The sequence below is a fragment of the Indicator indicator genome, chromosome Z, assembly GCF_027791375.1.
Source record: "Indicator indicator isolate 239-I01 chromosome Z, UM_Iind_1.1, whole genome shotgun sequence".
NCBI classification, from domain to species: Eukaryota; Metazoa; Chordata; class Aves; order Piciformes; family Indicatoridae; genus Indicator; species Indicator indicator.
In genome coordinates this window covers 43,324,882-43,347,579 of record NC_072053.1, presented here as the reverse complement: position 1 = coordinate 43,347,579, position 22,698 = coordinate 43,324,882, and the positions used below count along the sequence as shown (strand labels likewise).

The 22,698-nt window shown below is 39.7% G+C and overlaps 1 protein-coding gene across 1 annotated transcript in view; it reads right to left on the bottom strand.

The window, feature by feature from the left end:
- CCDC171 (coiled-coil domain containing 171) overlaps positions 1-21,699 on the bottom strand; it is a 148,956-nt gene extending 127,257 nt beyond the window's left edge. The window contains 9 exon segments of the mRNA XM_054397577.1: positions 2,735-2,881; positions 9,161-9,342; positions 12,738-12,912; positions 14,573-14,711; positions 18,034-18,086; positions 18,088-18,149; positions 18,152-18,205; positions 21,023-21,266; positions 21,340-21,699. Coding sequence (XP_054253552.1) covers positions 2,735-2,881; positions 9,161-9,342; positions 12,738-12,912; positions 14,573-14,711; positions 18,034-18,086; positions 18,088-18,149; positions 18,152-18,205; positions 21,023-21,266; positions 21,340-21,699 — 1,416 coding nt within the window.
- Between the last annotated feature and the right edge of the window lie 999 nt (positions 21,700-22,698).

Here is a 22,698-nt window from a genome sequence, read left to right as displayed (position 1 = left end):
CTATTGAGCACATCTAGTGACATTCTCAGGTCTCGATGACTCTCCATCACAAACTCACCAATTCACAGAATCCATTCTTAAGCCAAACAAATAGGAAGATAGACCAGTTACAGTCTGGACAAGTAGTCTGTGCAGCACGTGGGGAACTGGCTGACAGGGCACACCCAGAGGTCAAGAGTAAATAACTCATTTTCACGTTGGTAACCTGTCAAAAATGGGGTCCCTCAGGGATCAATATCAGGCCCAAAGCTGCTTAGTATTTTCATAAGTGATCTGGATGATGGGATGAAGTGTACCCTGCTAAAGTTTGCTGATGATACCAAATTGAGTGGGGAATCAGACACTTCAGAAGGGGGAGCAGCCCTGCAGGAAAGCCAGCATAGGCTGGAAGAAAGGGCTAACGATACCAATATGAAGTTCAACAAAGACAAAGGTGAGGTCTCACACCTGGAGAAACACAATCCAGGAATGCAGTATAAACTGGAAAGGGACCTGGAGATTCTGGTGGACAACAAGCTCTGTATGAACAGACAACGCACAGCAGAAGCAAAGAAAGCCAACAGGATGCTGGGGTGCATTAACAAAGGCATCAGTCCTGGCTAACCAGGGAGGTCCCAGTTGACTGGAGGCTAGCTAATGTGACACCCGTCTACAAGAAGGGCCAAAAGGATGACCCAGGGAACTACAGGCCTGTCAGTCTGACCTCAGTGCCAGGAAAGGTTATGGAGCAGGTCATCCTAAGTGTCATCACATGGTACACGCAGGCCAACCAGGTCATCAGGCCCAGTCAGCATGGGTTTATGAAAGGCAAGTCCTGCCTAACCTGATCTACTACCATAAGGTGACCTGCCTAGTGGATGAGAGAAGGGCCATGGACTTTGTCTGCCTGGACATTAGTAAAGCCTTTGACACTGTCTCCCACAGCATTCTCCTTCAGAAACTCCTGGAACAGGTCTTGGATAAGTACACTCTGCTCTGGATTAAAAAACTGGCTGGATGGCCAGGCCCAAAGAGTGGTAGTGAATGGAGTTAAATCTGGAGTTGTATTAGTGATCTGGATGAGGGGATTCAGTGCACTCTCAGTGAGTTTGCAGATGACACCAAGCTAGATGGCTGTGTTGATCTGCTAGAGGGCTGGGAAGCTTTACTGTGGGATCTGGACAGGTTAGACAGATGGCCCAAGGCTAACTGTATGAAGTTCAACAATTCTAAGTGCCAGATCGTGCACTTGAGTCACAACAATGCCATAGTAAGTTACAGACTTGGGGATGTGTAACTGGAAAGCTGCAACCTGGGGAAGGACCTGGGGGGCACTGGGTGGTAGTCAACTGAACATGAGTCAGCAGTGTGCCCAGGTATCCAAGAAAGCCAATGGCACCCTGGCTTGTATTAGAAACACAGCAGCCAGCAGGAACAGGGAGATGATCATCCCCATGTACTCAACACTGGTGAGGCCACACTTTGAGTATTGTGTTCAGTTATGGGACCCTCACTGTAGGAAGGATACTGAGGTGCTGGAGTGTGTTCAGAGAAGGACAACAAGGCTTGTGAAGGGCCTGGAGCACATAACCTGCAAGGAGCATCTGAGGGAGCTGGAGTTGTTCAGTCTAGAGAAGAGGAGGCTGAGAGGAGGCCTTATTGCTCTCTACAACTACCTGAAAGGAGGTTGGAGCAAGGAGGGGGCAGCCTCTTCTTGATGACAAGTGCCAGAACTGGAGGAAACGGTTACAAGTGCCAGAGGAGGTTTAGGCTGGGTATCAGGAAATATTTCTTCATTGAAAGGGTTATCAAACACTGTCCAGGGCAGTGCTGGAGTCATCATCCCTGGGGGTGTTCAAATGGTATGTGGACTTGGAGCTCAGGGAGATGGTTTAGTGCTGACCCTTCAGTACTGGGTCAAAGGTTGGACTGGATGATCCTCGAAGTCTCTTCCAAACAGATATATTCTGTGATTCTGTGATCACCAGTAGATATAAAGAAGTCATCCCAGTTTGCTCAGTGCTTGTGATGCCACACCTGGAATACAGTGCTTGGTTTTGGTCCCTGCTATACAAAAAAAGATGCAGAAAAGATAGGGTACAGAGAAGGGCCAGAAAGATGATGGGAAGTGTACCATATGCAGAAGGCTGAGAGAATGGCATTTGTTCAGCCTTTAAATAGAGGACACCTTGTCACATATTCCAATATTTAAAGGGCAGCTACAAAGAAGATGGAGGCTCTTTCTACAAAGAGTCCCATGAAAAAGGTTAGGGGTAATGAATACAAGTTACTCCTGGGGAGATTCCATTTGGACACAAGAAAAAAATTTCACAAGAACAATCCTCCATGATCTAATCTCCCCACGAAGTGGTGGATTCCCCAACACTGGATGCTTTTAATATTCAGCTGGTGTTAAGCCATCTTATCCAAACCATGCTTTTCCTCAAAGGTTGGACTAGATGATCCTTGAAGTCCCTTCCAGACTTGGTGTTTTAGGATTCTATGAAATTAAAAGGCTAGGGAATATGTACCAATTTTCTAAACTAAAGTTAGTCTCATTTTCCTGCTTACATAAAACTTTTCCTGTCTCAAGTCAGACACGCAGTGTAAGTGGCATTCGCCAGCTCAGCCTTTTATACAAAACAGACATTTAACACAAAATTCACAGCTTACTGGGAGATTCCAGCTCTCAAGAACAAAACTGCTCAGAGGGTCACCCCTTGTCGAAACTAATAATAATAGTCAAAAAACTTACTTCAAGTTCTTTTTTAAGTTGCCCCTCTCGTTCAGCACCTTGTTCAAGTTCATTGGCCTGGTGCCTCAGCAGCTCAGTAGAGCTGCTGTGTTCCACCTCCACATCTTTCATTTTCTTGCAGATATTTTGCAACACGTCATTCTGCTCCTAGGAAAAACAAGCAAACAAATGTTAAGAGATACTTTTACTAAGATTACGTATCATAGCAAAGAATTCAAAATAGGAATAATTTCCAAATGGAGACTACACTAGAACAGATTATTAAGATCTAACATACTAGCATGTCAGCAAAACCATTTACCCAACAGCAGACATGCTCCCTCAGTCACCACCCCGTCATATGTGTTTGGTTCAAAAACCCACTATGAATGTGACCTTCTGCAGTAATACAAAGATCAGAGCCAATTCTCCACAGGAAATCTTGTACAGAGTATAAGGCTGCTCTTCCAATCTCTTCACTCTCCCAGCTCAATGGTAATCATGGAGAGGGAAACAGCTCGGTGCATTTGACAAAATGATACAAAGGGACAGAAATTCTATTTTGTCTTGATTCTAATTGTTCAAACTTGAAATCAAATCAGACATTTTTAGAAATAGTTACTCTCATAGACTAAAATAATCTTCATTTCTGCTATTCTGAGAAAGACATTTTTCTATCTAGAAACTGAATTTCTTTTTTTCTTAAATTATCTACATGAACTATGAAGTTCTCAGTAGAATAAAATAACAAAGCTGTCCCCCACTTAAATTTCTGTTGAAGATGAATCAAGATACAGGCTAGGATAATTACTAATGCTGCTGGACTCAGCAGCTCTGTGGAGTCACTGGTGCAAAATCCACATTCACACCACACCAGGCTTGGAAGAAAGTAGCCAAATAAAGAACTGCCAAGGTCTAACACATACTCAAGCTGTAGATCCCAGAAGTCTTTAAAAAAAAAAAAAAAAAAAAAAAAAAAAAGCAGCTTTGGTCTAGTGGATAGGAATAATCTTTCCTGTAATTAGCATCAAAAGTAACCTATAAATCCAGTGATTTAGTTGGAGGACTTTAGAGACCCAATTTGTTAAAATTACTTTTTGTGAAAAACACAGAAAGATTACAGTAAGTCCTCCTGTTCATTTACTCCAGTTCAACATCACGGCAAGAGACACACTGTGAAAGTAAACCAGTCAGTCTGCAAATTCTGCTATTACTTTTAGATCCCATAATCTCGTTTCTAGAAATTACTAATTATAAGGCATCTGCTAAGCAAAAAGGACAAGAAAATGAATTATTCATTTAGAATGATTCTTTGAAAGATTTAAGTTTGAAAAAACCATGTTTATACATGAAGACTAAAGAAATACAAGTCTTTTCTGAAGTTTGGAAAATTAATTTTAGAACTTCCCTCAGACTGAAGGTAGAAAGTTTTGGCCACTCAAATGTGACAATAAGGGAATCATGACTCTTTTATAGTAATTAGTGCCACCAACTAGTAACTGAAAAAAGTAAGTTTATTTTCTCTCTTCTTTCATGCACATCCTGTGGCACAATGGTTTTTTGCATCTTCTGACAAGATAACGAGAAGCGTGCACGTGAAACACATATGGACAAAACAATGGGAACCTCAGTAAATCAAAATATTGCAAAAAACAGTATATCTGGATATGGACTAATTTTAAGATAATCCTCTAATTTGGCCTGAATGATCTTGTCAATGCGCATGTTTCTTCCCATTAGATTTTAGAATTTTAAAGAATCCTCCAAACTTTTCAGACTTGATATAAAACTGTACAAGACTATCCCAGCAGTCATCTACACTCAGAAAATGCAAACAAAAACATACTTCACTACTTAAAAAAAAAAAAAAAATATATATATATATACACACACACACCATACAGATGTACATACACACTTACTATATATGTCTGCTTAGGAAAAATATTGCTGATGTTATCAGAATTAAGTATAAAGAAAATTATTTCATAAACTAGTCTAAGTTAAAACTGAGTGCTTCTGTGAAGGAGTATTACATTCTGGCTAACCACAAGGTGATGCTCTTGCACTTACTATTGAACTCAAGTATTTTTTATTACAAGGCGGATAACATGCTAAGCATACCCAACAGAGCACGCTACAAACTTGTTATAAAACAGAGAGGATTACTCTCCCTTCATATCCTACAGACACATTTCAAGAGATTAATCTGACTTCATTTCCATGCCTACCTCAGCATTTTCATAGCCAAGTTCAGAATTACAGCTCAAGCTCATGAAGTGCAGCTCCTCCTACCAGGATTTGCATACACGCTTTAAATCTCATCTCTATGTAAATATTAAGACCAAAATTAAATCCATTATATCTAGCTTTAATTTTATAACTCCGAGTAACTATAGCAGTATTTAAAATAGGTCTGAAAATACATAACACTAGACCATAATAGAAGCCATAATTTATAAACACAGATCCTTCTGACATTTATCCGCCAAGTTTAAATCAGGTAAGCTTTCAAGCAACAACTAAAGCAATCAAGTCCATCTTCCACATTTATTTATGTATTTTTAATTTGCTGGAATTTTTTAATTACACTTAAATCTTATACTAGGGTAATGGGCAGAGGAATAGCTACAAAAACAAAACAGGAAAAGAATATTTCTATTAGTGAAAGCAGGTTAGTAGTTGGCACATAGTAGTGAATCACGTTTACCTTAAGAGCAAGCAATTTTCTAGCTTTAATACATTTACCTATCAAACACCTGCCACTGCAGATCACCATCAACAGAGAGCACAAGGTCCCAAGCAATCCACTGCTCCTTTTGATCTGAGGCCAGACATCGCTTGAGAGAGTGTACCTCTCCAACACTGAGCTTTTTATACAGTATTAAACTCACTGAACGTGGCTTCTGCACAACACTATATTAGAACAGCAGACAAGTCAGTTCTAAAGTCTCCTCCACCTAAGTCAGCCTACTGTTAGCCAGAACTCAGAGCCAAAGCTCCACTCTTAGTCTGTTTTACCTAGCATGTTAAAAAAAGAATGCTGTATCTTAAAAAAGGTTTCTCCAAAGTCTGTACCTAACTTTTTCGAGCATCAACTCTAAATGAAACTGAATCATGTCTCTGTTGAAGACCTTAGGGTGTCACCTGTCAATCAACTTTGTCCTTAGGGAGTATAGTGGATCGGATTAAACTGACTGGTCCCAGTAGTGGGGAAAATGCCACCCAACCCCATGGTGCAGAGTAACAGAGCAGGCTGGATCATATATTCCACACCACACTGAGCCATGTCCACTGCATGACAGGAAAGGGGTTGGCCAGGGTTTGTGGGACTCATAATATACTCTATAGCTTGTAAAGTTTCTTGTTCCGGTTTTTTTTGTGTCTCTTCCCCAGTTTCTGGTCTGCGGCTCACCCCTTGTTTTCTGGTTTTGATTTCATGGGTCTCAGGGGGGTTTCCCAGACAGAATTCTGTCTGCCTAGTATCTTTTGTATCTTTTTTTTTCCTTTATTTTTATTGTTTTCTTTCATGTATCTTTTGTATCTTTTTTTTTCCTTTATTTTTATTGTTTTCTTTCATGTAATCTGACATCCCTGCAACAGAGAAGTAAATTGTCCTCATCTCAACTAACAATTCTGCCTCCTGGGACCTGTTTTCCTTGCTTTCAGTGAGAGGGGAGATGGGTGGGACGTGAGAGCAGGCTGTGTTAACCCAGCACAGTTCATATCTGGCATGCTGACCTCGGGCATGAGCACTGCATCTTTTCGTGTTAAGGTGTTCTTTTCTGGCTGTGTTGCTTTTGCCAGTTACGCTACACAAGCTGTCATGCACTTTAGGTACCTGTATTCCCTATGGTAACCTTTGTGGTGCTTTTTTCTCATCATCTTGAGGAAATGGTACTGTGTTCTTTAATGGCATACCTGGCATGTTATAATTGGATTACTTCACCGGGTGTTTGGGTAGGCCGGGTTCTGCATGCAGCATCACCACTTATCAGTACTCTCACCCAGCTGATGAACGGAACAGAACAGAACATTTATCCATTTTCAGAGGGTTTCAAATATCCTTGGGACACCAACACCAGGCTGCTTCTGCTGTCGCATCTCTTAAACGTGTGCCTGGTCTTGATCATAGTATCACAAACTTCTTCCAAGAACACCATTTGGAGACCTGCTCCGAGGCTGGACAATCACGAGTGGCACGGTATATGGGAGAATATGAGTTATTTGCCTAGGCCAGTGGTCATCCCTGGTGGTTTGGAATTTCACCCCTAAGCAAGTGCAAAATCCTGACAAGCAGGTAAAAGGACAAGCTTAGAAAAAGATGCTGTCATCCCAGAAATTCCCAAGAGATAGAAATGACTGCAATGTGTTGGGGTCTGACCCATGCCTATCGAGTGCTGTGCAGCATACAGAAGAAGAGGTCGTCTCTGGGCCTACAAACAGACCAATAGGCATGGCAGTTGCACCAGAGAGATCGCCTGTGCCAGTATCAGTTGCTCCTGTATAGAAAAAGAAGTATACAAGGAGAACAGCTCCAGGGCCATCACAGGAACAAGAGGAAAAACCAAGGTAATCATTGTCTTTTTCCAGTGAGCTGGCTAAAGACCAGGGGGATGAGGCCAGGGGTCACTGGCTTCAACTGCTGTTTCTCCATTTTGCTGTGATTTTCTGCAAAATAAAGTAATTGTGCATTGCATTATCTCATTTACAGTAAAACTCTTTTTATATCAACTCTTTTATCTCAACTTGGAAAGTTTTTTTTGTGTTACTTTCCCTCACTTCCATGTTGTGGGAGAGCAGACTGTGTTAACCCAGCACAGGGGGTTTAAAGGAAGGGGCCTAAACATTCCTTTATGGTTTGCCTAACTATTCCTTCAAAGTACTGTTGAACATATCTACAAAATTATTGGGCAGAAGAGGAAACTTCTTTTTGTCCTTCATTCAGAGAAAACTCAGTTCAGTACACTACCAGGGCTTCTGGTCACTAAGATAACAGAGTGCAGCTCCTTTTTATCAGCCTATGCACACATATCCAGATACTACCTGATTTCTGCTTCAGGTCTCATTATTGCACCTCTTTCCAGGTCTTGCCTTCAAACAAACCATTGAAGAATCATTACACAGTACTTTTTGAATACATCTAATTAAGAGATTATCAGTGCCCCATTTTTAAGAGCTGCTCTTACAGGTGCCACACAGAATCTGACCAATAGTATCACAATGTAGTAAAATACATGAGTTTGCTGTCAGAATTTGGCCATCAAGCTGCCAGGAAAGGAGTATTTTGTGTTACTTGGGAACGTTTTTTGGTACTGTCCAAGGCTCAGAGCTGACTGAATGGGAAGAAAACAGTGCCCAAACCAACTAAAACCAGTTTGACACTTCTGAGAGGGGGCTATAAAAGAAGAAAATACGAATATAGAAAAAGACTTGCTAAACAAAAAAGTCAGTATCTTAGTAGCAATTGTTCTCTGCATATATTATGCAAAGAAGCAAATGGCTATCAGCCTTAACACAGCCTCTGCCCTACACTTTTTTTGAAGGATTACTATAGTTGAATACACTCTCAATTTTCCCCAGATGGTATTATTACACTGCTAAGATATCAGTAATGTAACTTTCAATTAAAAAATTCAGTTATAGTTAGGTAATTATTTGTGTCCCTGTGGAGCAGATAAAGTTGATTGTGCTAACTCAGCACTTCCATACCGTAATACTACTAGATTTCCTTGAAACACAGTTCAGTTTTGACTAACTTGACTGTATAAAACAAGGCTGCTTTTTTATTATTTTTTACAATTTAAGCATACCAGTGTAACTCAACTTTGAAAAATACTTTTTTCCTTAATTAAATGAACTATCTGAAGAATGAAAATACACACTCTAGAAGAGATTATTAGGCCGTCATTGTCTTATCATTAAATTATTTTTTCCTAACCAAATATGAAAAATGACCTGTTGGAAGTTTTGCTACGTGTCATGGAGTGAATAATGTACCATGCATAGCTGGAAATCCCATCATCACAGTTTGGGTTCCCTGACAGTGTGCAGTCTCTATATTATACAAATTATTTTCATGTTTTCAGGCATTAGATGCCAGACTCAGGCAGGCAAAAGGGAATTGGAGTGGGAAGCTAAGTGATGGGCATCCCTGATTTCACTAACTCAGCTTTGCATGACAGTGCAAATGGGTCTCACTACCAGTGTGCACAGGTGGCTTGGTTTAGGTGTTTACAATGAAAATTAGCCACAAGACATTCCATCAAAACACAAAAGCCTGTGACACAGTAAGCATAGTGCAGTATATTTCTGAAGAAACAGCTTTATTTAGCTGTTTGGGAGATTCTTTCCCTAACTCAGAAAACCCCAACCCAGCACTCATTCAGCAAGAAAAAAGTTCCAGACACCATCTTACGCAACTTTCCAACTATTAATACATCATACCTGCAAAACACTTTCTAGTTTGGTTTTTTCCTTAAGAAGCAATTCATATTGACTGTTACAACTTCTGCGGATATCATTCTTCTCGCTTTCAAGTCTTTGCTGTTGTTCTCTCCACTTCTGCTTAGCAGTACATAATGTTTTCTCTGCTTCTGCCACTTTCTGTTGAAGTTTTTCATTCAATACTATCGTTTAGAGAAAAAAAGAAAGAACAAATAGCACTGCAAAGCATGTTCAGAAAAAAGCGTGTAACAACTGTCAGTTCTTCTGTGCATTGTGATGTCCTGTGGAACACTAACACTTGCAGCACCAGTGAGCACCACCTTCGCTAGAAAGACATTACCAAATTCTAAGTACCTATGGCATCTTTCACACAAGGGCACAGGAATGCTTTAAAGATTTTTATAAATTAAAGATCTTCTCCTTTTGGAAAAGAATAGGAATGTCAGGTAACTTTTTAAGGGAGGTGATCATAGCATCAAGGACTTCATTTCAGAGTTCTACAACATTTGGCCAGCTTATTTCCAACAATTTGATATAAATATCAATTTGTATCAATTAATTTTAAGGTCAGTTAATGTGACAGTAAAGATCGGCACCAGGCCCATGACAGGGGCTACAGGAAAACCTAAGGCAGATTAGGCTAGTGAGAAAAGCCTCAGCTCTAAACTCTTCCAAGGAAATGTACTGCTGCTCAAGAGATTTAATCTTCAGCCATACAAATACGCCAAGACAGCGTAACACTGTATATACTCATCTGCCAACGCTTAAATGTCTTTGAAACCTTCACTACCTATGCCTATTCAAGCAGTTTGAGTAGGTAGAACTTCCTTATTTTACAAACTGACTCTCAGATGACAGTACTTTGTATCAGCTCTTCATGTTGCTGAACACAAATAGGTACATGGGCATTTAAATGATTGCCACTTTCTAATAGATTCCAACTCGTGCCAGTTTTCTGAAATTTCACAGAATCACAGACTGATTTGGAAGGGACCTTCAAAGGTCAGCTAGTCCAATCCCCAATTTCTTCCTATTCAGAAAAGGTTAAAATGTACAGGAGGCAGATTAAGATGGTAGAGAGAATCAGTGGAACACTGAGAAAGAACTGCCAGAAGGCAAAGTCAAGCCCCACTGAGAACAGCAGAAAAAGAATTTGGAAAAAATACTGAAGAAAATAAGCCACCAATAAGGCCTTCCATTCAAGGAGATAAGCTGGTGTCACAACAAAGCCACAAATGAAGGGTGGAATACTACAAGTATCCAGAATCAAAAAGCAACACCATGATGATTTGACTTCTTTGGCACCTGTCAAAGGAAAAGCACACACAGATTTAGGAAAATATCCCTTGCCTCTGAAAAATTTCTTCTAAATCCTTTAGTTCTCCAATTCTCTCAACACATATGACTTTCCTGGAGGCACTGGGCTAATAGGTAGCACAACAGACTTGCTGTCATTGTGTTCCTGCACCAGCAACAGCACCTAAGTTCTGCCTCTTGGTGCCTGTAAGGGCAGTCACTACTTCAGCCCAAGCACCTACTCAGGTTGCTGCTCTGCTTCATACAACTCTCTCCTGGTGTTTCTTTTATTCTCCCTTTTCTCTTCTTGGCATTTACCACCCTTTCTGAAACATGTTTTGGCAGGGATACCAAGTGCTCTCTGGTGGGCAGTTTGAGACACAGTGGTAAGTAGATTTACCCACTGTGGAGCTGACCAGGATCAGCTCTGAGCAGACCCAGACCTTTCTTCCCACACAGGTTGCCCTGCAGATTCACACCCACCACCAACACCTGCTGGCTGTACTCAATATTGCAGTTAATGAATTTTCTAAACCAAAAAATTCACCATAAAACAAGACCTAAAGCATTTTAAAATACACACACTTCTAAGTTGGCAAACTAGCAGCAAAATGAACATGCAGTAGCTTTCTTCTAAATGAGAAATTAGCAATTCAAACAGTTCAACTTGTGATCGTAGGAGAATTTCCAAAGGGGAAAAAATACCTTCTTCCAATTTGCAATCCATAAGATTATTTTGTATGTATTCATATTCTCCAAAGGACTGAAAAGTTTAGCTTTCTAATTATCTTAAATACATCTGGTACTTTCAGTATTTAACAGGTTTCCAAATCTCCTTCCATTCTTACAAGGATAAAATCTTCATGAGGAGTGCTCTAAACTCTTTGTGGAACATCAAAGGTTCAGCAAATTTGCAAAAGCATTTCATGTGCTAGATTAAAAAGCTATTGTATTTACTTAGGTAATTAAAAACGTACCTCATTTACTTGTAAGAATGAGAAATCTCTCTCTGTTGAGGAGTATCAAGGAAACCTGAGTTTCTGAATACAAAAGTAGTACAAAAAAAAAACCTGTTGGACAGCCACATCTAGAAGGTAGTGGTCAATGACTCAATATGTAGGTGGAGACTGGTGAGAAGTGGTGTCCCTCAACGCTCCGTTCTGGGACCAGTACTCTTTAGTACCTTAATCAATGAGGCAGCTGAATTGAGTGCACTTTCAAGTTTGCAGATGACACACAAGAGGCACAGGGTGCCATCCAGAGGGACCTGGACAAGCTTGAGAAGTTGACCCAGTGAACCTCATGAGGTTCAACAAGACTAACTGCAAGGTCCTCCACCTGAATAGGGGCAGTTCTCAATATTAATACAGGCTGAGGATCAAGGGATTGAGACCAGCCCTGCAGAGAAAGACTTAAGGGTACTGGTAAATGAAAAGCTGGACATGAGCCAGCAACGCCCACTTGCAGCCCAGAAGGTCAACCATATCCCAGGCTGCATAGAAAGAAGTGTGGCTAACAGGTTGTGGGATCCAGTTCTGTTCCTTCGCTACACTTTGGTGAGACCCCACTTGTGCTCAGCTCTGAAGCTTCAGTACGAGACGTAGACTTGTTGGAGCAGGTCCAGAGTAGGGCCACAAAAAGTTTTTTTATAGCTAGGGTGGTAAAACTCTGCAACAGGTTGCCCACATCCGTGATGGATGCCCCATCTTCAGAAAAATTCAAGGTCAGGTTGGATGGACCTCTGAGCAGCCTAATCTAGTTAAAGACGTCTTTGCTGACTGCAGGAGGGTTGGACTAGATGATTTTTAAGGGTCCCTTCCAAGCTAAAACCAGACATGAGCAAACAAAAGCATGAAAACTTTGAAAAGGTGAATGAAAACAGAATAACTTTCAGAAATACTGTAAACAAATGAAAAGATTTTTTTTTTACTTGAAATGGAAAAGGAAGAACTGCTGGACATTATGATAACCACGGTATGGAGGCAGCCACCATGACTACAATTCTGTACACAGACAGCAGTGAAAGAAAGAACAACAGAAGGTAAAGGGCAAAAGAAGGGGTTGAGAGATTTAGCTGGTTGGTTTTAATTCACATGTGAGACAGACACAGGTAAACTCCTACAAGTTTAAAAAAGCACACAGATAAGAGATGGGAAAGATAAGAGAAATCAAAGAAAAACAGCAGTAACTAGAACATTTTATTAAGTCACTGCTTTTCACTTGCATTCCTGATTTGGAACTGACTTAGCCATTGTTTCATGTTTGCTTTTCTGAAACTTACCTTGCAGTTCAACAAGTTTGGTTTTGGCATCACTTAACTCCTCTTCTGCAGCATACACTTTCAGGCGAGCTTCTTTTCTGGCAACCGCCAATTCATACTCCAGATTTTGTCTAAGAGCCTCTCCTTTCTCAATTTCTGATCGTAACTTGACTATCTGGCTTTCATAGCTGGACAGCTAAATAATAAATTTGTAAATTTGTTTCAAAAAACTGGCAACAATGTTCCTTTGAAAAAAAATACATCATGCTACATGAAGACACCTACAGGATATTTTTTTAAGATATTTTTAATTTCTTTTACATTTCCCTTCTTCTTCTGCCTGATTTTGAAAAGTAGTCTTGCAAATACACATTTATGCAGATTTTAAGTGCTTTAATTTGTGTTCATGCAAACTGCTCCTATTCCTAGACAAATATCATGTACTTTAAATATACTCCTCCATTTTACAAAAAATACACTACCTTAAAAAAATAAAAGTCATAATACTGTCATCTTCCTGTACCTCAAAGGAAAAACTGCATCAATAGACACACTATATTCCACAGCAAGCTTTCTGGTACCTTTCTTTAAATTTACCACTTAGAAAAATAATTATGTTGGGTTTCTAGACCATCAGATATCTAAAAACTCACAAGTATACATATGAACATAAATTTCAGTCTAATAATCTTCAGTAGTCAACCAGAACACTGAAATTGTGCCCAGGGAGGTTTAGATTGTATTAGGAGATATTTCTTTATAGAAAGGGGTCAGACATTGGAATAGGTTGCCCAGGGAGGTGATGGAGCCATTGTCCCTGAAGGTGTCCAACAAATGCGTGGACATGGCACTTCAGGATGTGGTTTAAGCCTGCAGTGGTGTTGGGTTGACAGTTGGACTCAATGATCTTAGAATGCTTTTCCAACCAAAACAATTCAATGACTCTTAAATAATTTTAACAGACAATGATGAAGAAATGAAAATGTTTTAAGAAGTGATCTTACCCAGATAAGAAACATAGTCTAGTCACTGCTGCCAAAAACTGGATCTAGAAAAATCAAGCTAAAGCTATTTCAACACAAGAGGTAGAAAGTAAAATGTGTCTTTCTTTAGAATATCTACAATAGCCCCTTGACTCCAATATCCTAAGTAGGTAACTTAAGCACTTCCATAACTACATAACTACAGTAACTACATAGTAAACAGATAAAGAAAGGAAGGCGAAAAAAAAACCCACAACCACACTCTCTCAAGTAGGTGATCTGCTTAAAATGCAGCTTGACTTTCTGGTGCAAACCACAACAGTAAAATAGTGCAGAAGACCCTTTTGCACCCCCAGTTTTCAAATTTTCTATGTAAAGAGGTGGCCAGTTTGGGATTTCTTTAAATCTGGATAAATCCAGATTTATTCATTTTATAGAGAAGACTGTACTAGGTTTACAAAGTGAAGATGATTTCTGCAGAATTAAAGCAATACCCTAATTAAGTCTGGGACAGGGGGAGAGTAAGACAAAGAAAAAAAAATAAATAAAAAACTAAGAGTTTTTATACAACTAGATTCAAGCTGTGGATTTTATTTATGTCACCAGGCAATTTTATCTAACGAACTAATGATAGTGGCAGTGACTCCTCTCCCTGCAGAAAATCTGCCATCTCTTGGTGCAGCTTCAACCACTAGCAATGCTAGCAGAAGTGCTTAAGAGTTCCTGTGAACAGGTGAGAGGTCTGTACAGTGCCACCTTCCTTGTTATTTTTCAGCTAATGATTTTGCTTCTCATGTACCACACAACAGTATTAATGAAGCATGATTACATTTATTCCAAGATTAAAATAAAGCAAACAAAAAAGGTCCTTACTTCTTGATTGTGTTTAATGGCTAAGTCTAATTTTTCTTTGTTAGCTTGACAGAGTTTCCTTCTCAGAACTTCAGCAGTTTCCAGTTCGGATTCATTGCTGTTTTGTAGTAACTGTGACTCACAGTTGGAAGTATATAAGCTGCAAAATATTAATATTTTCAAAAGACATGAGTATTCCTTTTAAGTTTTAATGATCCCTTATTTGAATGATCAGATTGTAAGTGTGAAGTTCTGAACATCCACTTAAGTAAAGCGGCACACAGTTGTCTCTCCAATGGTTTTTGAAAAACAGATTTATATAGAACTGCTATTTTGTGCAAGAAAAGAGATATGGCAGTAGGAACTTAGATTTGCACACTGGGTTTTCCAAAATTGACTTAAGCACAACATGTTTTTTTCATTATCTTTGATATTGATTCAATAAACTTTCAGAATACTTAAAGAACATCATTCCAATCACTTAAACTAAAATTACCAGCAAGTTTTGTCTCCTACAGTAAATATCACTTTTCAACATGGATTGTCATCGCAAAATGACCTCTGCCATGAAATCACTGCACATACATGGAATGAAAATTATTCTACCCACACTTCTTCTTCAAAGATAAACACATTTAAACTACATACAAGCAATTAATCGCAAAGACAACAGAAATTAAAGATGCGGTCCTCTAAAATACCAAACATCTTCATTTCCACTACTATTTCAGTTAAAAGAAAACCCACTGGGCGATTAGAAGAATCTGCCCTTAAGCAGAAGTAATATTAAAACAGTCAAAGCAAGATATTATTTGAAAAGAAAAAATAGTATTAAAAATATATATTTAATTAAACTAGTTTAATAACCTTATGTGCAAATATAGTACCTTCAAATTGGACAACTTATACATTACTTCAGGAGTTAAAAACTAGGTTTCACACTATTTTATATATGTCCACTTTTACTTTATTTTAAATATGCACGCCTGGCTGCACACAAAGTTGCTCCACACAAATGCACAAGTTGTCAGGACAACTAAACATGTAATATACTGTAAAAAGAAATGTGATTAAGTTCACCACGAAGTTGATGTAACTTCATACAGAACTGAAAATACTATAGTATCTTATGTTTATCTACATGAAGTTTTAAATATTAATTGCAGAAAGCAGTCCACGGGGACTTAATTATTTGGTTTTTTCTAAATAAAAAAAATTATCAGTTTAACCTTAGATTTGTGAATAGGCAACATTAACGTTTTCCACGACTGAGAACTCTACCTGATGATGGACGTCTTCTCACTGAAGTTCATTAGCAAAAGAGATACAAATGCCATCAGCAAGGGGAATAATAATTTAGATTAAGTGCTGCCTATAAAGTCATTACTAGTAACAAAGGATGAAATTTCACCTTTTTAGATGCAGCCTATAAATATTTTATCATTTACAAAGCACTAAGTCTATTTTCTTTTAAGAACAGACAAACCTCATCTATGAGATCAGAATAATTGTATGCCATTTGTAATTGTTCCACAGGGTGCCATGTACTTAACACATTTTCATGTATTTAATAAGTTTAAGAGTGAGGGATAATTAAAACCTGCATGCACTGCAACCTGCATATAGAGGCACATTATCAGCCTTCAGCATTTACTATGAAAGCCAAACACAAAGGAACCAACATGACTCAAATATGCACAGGATCAGTGATAAGTTAAAATCATTTATTGCTATTTTATGTGGCTCCTGGTTACTGCAATAAGAAGATACTGTGGTAAATCAAGCAAGAAATAAAAAGGACCGGAACACCTGGAACATCTGTAAAATTGTACAAAAGTTTGTTTGTAGACATCATGTAACAGCGTTGGTAGACCTTTCTTTTTTCATGGCTGGAGAAAATACAGATCAAAGGCAAGTCAATTTTCAGAGATGAAGTAGCAATCTCAACTAAAGGCAGCTAAAGGCCAGACAGCAATAAAGCCAGCAAAGCATGGATTAAGGAGAACAACAGATTCCAAATTGAAAACTACAGAGGATTAGTACAAGAAGCCAGGGTTATGGAAAAGGTAACCATTTTGTTAGTTTGTGGGCAGTGGCGAAGTTGTTCAGTTTCTTCAAACCTGGTTATATTTAATACTTCTTGCACAGAGAGCAAGTAACAGCATAAGTATTAATAAATTAGGGACATTACAGAAATTAAAAATGTATGTAAGAGCATTAACATATAGCAGCACAAAAGTAACTACTGTGGGGAAAAAAAGCATTAAACAGCTTTTTAAAACAGGATTTTCTGCATAGCTTCTAAATTCACAATGTCATTACTAAAAATTTAAAAATAGAAAGTGCAAAACCCTAAAACCTTCTTTCTGTTCTTAGTACAGAATCATGCAGTACTTTATGAAAGCTTGTTACTACCTGTTGTAGGAAATTCTTCCTTCCATACTCATACTACACATAGAGGTGCTACACGTAAAAAGTTCATGGAAGTTTAAATCAAAAACAAAACCACACAATCCCCGGAAAGTTTCAAGGCATGTACAGTTTGCAGTATAACAGCAAGTCAGAGAATGTTTTATACTTCATTTTTCATGTATTAATAATGCACTGATCATTGATTTTGAACTAAGATCATATTTTAACAATTACAGCCTTATCTAAGACACCATTTTTCTAGTACTTCCAAGATTCTACAAAAAAGCATGTAAGCAGGTGAAATAGCTTTATATTGCAGAACAATTTTTTGTAACTCAAAAAATTTAAATTCCCTTCCGAAGTCAGATAGTTATATTGAACAAGAACACTTCAGAGAAAGTTTCTCACTAGCTTTTCCTCCACGTGGCAGAAAATACAGTTTTGTATGACAGAAATTTTGTTTCACTTATTAGCTACTAGTGGAAAGTCACTTCTCCAGCTTAAGCAGGCATATGAAGTCTGATTTCCTAACCAAAGTTCATGTTTATGGAATTTCGCTGTTCTTACATAATTCAGCTTTGCATAATTAGACATTAGCTAGTAACAAATAGCTCTCACAGCTGAGATAAACAGAATGAATTAAAGCTTACTGTACTCATGTCAAAGATCAAATACATGCCAGGTTATAAAATGTAAGAGCCATGTGCAAGACTTACAAGATCTGACTTCTGCCACCTCAGCTAATGCAAAAAAAAAAAAAAAACCACCCTACAACTCTAGGTCAGACTTACTAACCACAAACAGGAACCCCCTCTCTCTCTCTAAGTCATGTCTCATACAGTCATGTGAGAATTCTTACACATTGGATAGCCAGTGTGCATGCCTTCACGTAAATCTTCTTATCCAATGGCTATATTAATATACCACACCTTGCATATATCACATCACATCTGGTTCTTCAGTCTGAATTCCTAATTTCAGGGATAAAAAAACAAACAAACAAACAACCCAGCACCCACAAAAAACATGAACCACATTACTAGACTTAAAAATACAGAAGTGGAGCTCACCAATTATCTTCCATGACAGCACAGCTGACTGGAGATGACAAACTCATGACATCCAATAATGCAGCTTTTTAAGTCTACAAACTCTGGAGAATGAACATCATCTTCAGTCATATATATTTTACTGAACAAGCTTCAAAGATTACTCTCTTCCATACCAAAAAAACGTTAAAACCTGTAAAAGATACATTGTCATTTATCTGGCAACATAATAAAACAATAATTTGCTAACTCATGGTTACTCTGTGTTACTACTAAATCCTGTGAACAATCACCACCACCTGTAATTTCACGTGAGTTTTATTCAGCAAAGAATTGTGCTGCTAGTCTTCTTAGCTTGAATAACGTAAATGAAAAAAAATTGTAGAATATCCACAGCAAGCGTTTTCAGAAGGCTGTCAATACAAAATGATATGTTTCTGTAGATTGTTTCCCTACATTCTCTGCTCTAAGAGGACCATGAATTCTATGTCTCATCAAAATAATTCTAAGGGATGTACATGCATGTACTATGTTTTTTCAATTCAGTCAGTACCCAAGGTTTGCTGTGTAAATAGCAGCCTTAACATACAAGCCTTCTAGATGTTTCATAAACCTGGAATTCAATTTAAATGTATTTTTATTGTGTTAGATACATCAGCAACACTAAGGGTTATACAAGAGGAATATTAAATTTAACCATAATTCATCTTAAGCAGAACTCACTAATCTAGTGATATAAAGAAATCAATACATATAACAATTTATAACATAGACCTTAAAAAAAAAAAAAGAAAAAGCTAAGATTTACTTAAAGTTGAATATCAAACTCATTTATGAGTTCTTTCCACTTTTAAGGAAGGTAACACAAAGAGTAAACTGTATTCAACAGCCAAGATTAATGAGCTATAAAAATTTGCTTTTGAACTCCACAGCAGGTAGACAATTATATTGAAGTCCAAAACCAAGAAAACAGCCTGGACTCCATCTTTGGCTTGCAGCCACATGTTCCCCACAATCTATTTCTGTTGGATTGCACACAGAAGTACTTGGTGTAATATATTAACTATAAACTGATTTTGATCATTGCAGTAGCTAATAATCTGTACTAGAAATATGGAAAATAAAAAATGCATTTATGCTTCAACTTAGAAATAATTCTAACAGAACAAGCAGCAAGAATAAGCCTATTATTTCTAAATATTTGATTTGTTTGGATTTTCTGAGTTTTGGGGGGTTGTGTGTGTATGTTTTGGTTTTTTTAAGCATAACAGCTGGTGCCCAGGGTTATCATACAGCTTTATATTCAAATACACATTTATTCCAAATTATCTTCAAAAATCAAGTGGAGTAATATGCAAAGAAAAATACACCAGTTTTACAGTTTGCTTCAGTTTATTAATAAAGAATACCTAAACCTATAATTGTGATTTTTAAGACCTCCCCATCAGAATTCAACTTGGTATATATGTTCATAAGCCCCAAAACACATAGCTACCACACAGCTGTCACCCATACTCCTACAGAAAATGACAGTTTTCTTCCCATCTCAACCAAGAAAACAGATGAAGACTTCATTTGCAAAGTATAGACCAGTCTGTAGTAAAACTGCTAGGCACATGTTAGGGCCAATGAAATTATTAGTAACTTAAAAGCTAAAAACTCCAACATTACATGAGGGAAGAACAATCCTGACAATATCTATTATTATATTTGGAATTCTTTTTTAAGCTTTATCAGGCCATGGGAAACCATACCTCATCAGTTTTGTCCGATTTTCTCTCACATCAAGATGGAGCTCTGAAAACTAAGGAACTAGTTCTTCATACCACTCTTTTAAGCTTTATTGCAATCTATGCCAAAATCTCTTACAGAATAGTAGGGGGGGGGGGGGGGAAACCACGTTTAACTAAAAGACTTTCTCAGAAATCTGGTTTTTTTCACCTCACTAATAGAATTCAGTAACTCAAACCAACAACTAATAAGTGCAGTGAAAAAAACCTTCATACACTTTCACTGTGTTTTGAGACTGCATCATTCTGCAGTTTTAAAACAACTTCCTGAAATTATTCTAAAAATCACATAGAAAAAAAATCTAAAGAAAGTTTTCTGAGAATGCTAATATTTTGAATATGCAAAAATCCATTAAAATCTAGTTTATCAGTACATAAATGAATACGCTTCAAAACTATGTTACTTCACTTATGAAAAAAAGTATTCAAGTGACTTGCAGAAGCCCTATAATTAAACATAATAGGGTAAGATGTGTTCAGTCGAGGATTTGATACACTTTATGGCTATTGCCCACAAAACTTGTGTCATATCCTCCTCATTAATTTAAACAAGGCCATTGACAAAGACTGGCTATAAGCAACAAATTCTTTAATGTGAGGGTGCTGAGGGCAATGAAACAAGGTTGCTCAGAGAGCCTGTGGATGCTCCATCATTGTAAATGCTCCAGACCAGGTTGGACGGACCTCTATGCAACTTGATCTAGTTGCAAGATACCACTGTAGGAAAGGTTGGACTCGACTATCTTCTAAGCTCCGATCAAACCACTCTATGATTAGGACTACTCAACATAAACTTAATCATGATTCTACGATCCCCCACTTCAAAACATACAAAGCCAGTGGTAATTAAAATATATCAGCACTGGAACTTACAAACACTCACCAGCAGCTAATTCAGCTGGGGAAAAAATATTCACTATATTAAGACTAAAGATTTTCTGTAAGCTAAAAATCAAAGCAACAGCATCACGCCTCGAGGCTCATTCAAAGATACCACTTGTTTCAGCGCGCGCGCGCGCTGTATGGGTGACCCGAACAGAGTATCTGGCACGCCGAAGGGGAAGGCGGCGTGCTGCCGGCTGCAGGGGCACAGCCGGCGGGAGCTCAGGAAGGCTTCAGCACGCTTCACCACAGCCACAGGCAGCTGCCCAGGCACCTCCGCTGGCGAAGAATCGGCTCGAAGCCACGACCGGACGCGCCGTCCATAGAGTGCCCCCAACCCGCTGGTGCCGGGCAGCACGGCCCGTGGTCCACCCGCCGCCCTGGCAGCGCGCTACCGCCGCCGTCGGCCAGTCGACAAGAGCGACTAAGTGCCGAGCCGCCGCAGCAGGCGGTCCCCAAAAACGCCGGACACGGTCTTAGCACTCCCGAGCTGCGTGTGAGGCTCCCGTCCCGCCAAAATCCCACCGCCAACTCGCCTCCAGCCGCATTCCACCTCCACGCCGCCGCCTGGCCGCGCGGTCGCTAGGGTCCGGAGGGAAGGACGCGATCACGCTCCGCCCCACAGAGCACGGCGCCTTCAACGGCAACTTCCGGCTGAGGCTGCGGAGCCACGGCTCCGCCCACGCCTAGAGGGCAACGCGCGGCAGAGCGCGCGGACAGCTATGGCAACGGCAACGCGGCCGCGCGGCAGGGGAGGGCAGAGCGGATCAGGGAGGCAGCGAAAATGTGAGGGGAGTGGTTCGCGGTCGCTGCGCGCTGCCTCGGCCTCCCGCGTCGAGCGCTCGCTCGCCTTTCCTCCTGCCTTCCGGGGCGGGTGCCTGAGGGCCGCTTCCGCCAGCCTGGTACCCCGGCAGCAAAGGCACCCGGAAGGCCGGGCCCTCTCCCCTGCCGGCAGGTGATTGTTCCAGGTGATTGTTCCAGGTGATTGTTCCAGATTTCTACGACGTGGAGGCATGATTCCCGCTCTATCCCGCGGTAGCCTGCGTGGACAGCACTGCTGGGGGGGGGGGCCGGGCGAAGAAGTGCGATGCTCTCGCAGTTTATGCTGCCCGCAGTTGTCCTCTTCTTCAGGACTTACGCCTCCTCCGATTTAGGAGTTGATTCGGGGCCACCCGAGACATTTCGTTGCATGCAAATCTCCTCAGCCAATGCCGGTTGCCCCCAGCCAGGCTGCTCGGCTCCCTGCTGGGCACATGTGGCATGATGCACCTGCAGCAGCTCCACGTTTGCTGACCAATAAGTCACCCCTGTGAACATCATCATCATGCTGTTAGTGGCAGGGACAGAAGGGTGGCTGTACCCTTCTTCACAGAGGTGTTGGTATGTGGCCATGGTTGCAGCTGAGTAGTCCCAGCCATGTTTTAAGAGTGTTGAGTCTACAAAATAGATCACAGGGAGTATGTGTGTAGAAAATTAAATTTACCAACTAAGGTGAAAGCCAGATTGGATATCCTCAAATACAGTGCAGCACACCCTTTATCCTGATTACCAAGCAAAACAGATGGGTAATGATTTTGAAAGACCATGGGGCAAAATCACAGTAGAGTGGGTGGGGTGGTTAGCAGGGTTAACAACCTCCATTCACCTCAGTGTACAAATGGAAACTATGTAAGCATGTATGTCAAGCAACAACAGCACATTAAGCTCAATAGAATTTGCCTAAAAAAATAGACAAGGTATTCTGGAAAGTGTATCACAAGCTGACATCTCAATAACTAGCACTGACATTATCATGACTAGATACACATTAAGACATTAGTAACAAGTAACTTGAAAGGTACTTCTTACACATATTTTTTACCATTGATAGGTGACCTGAATTTCCACAGGCCATGAGAAATCTCGTTCCTCTTGCACAACCAAGATGGTATCAAGGCTATCACAAACTATACTTGGAAAGATCCAGAAGTTAGTCTCTTAAAAGAATGAAGAAAGATGTATTGTGGTGCCCATA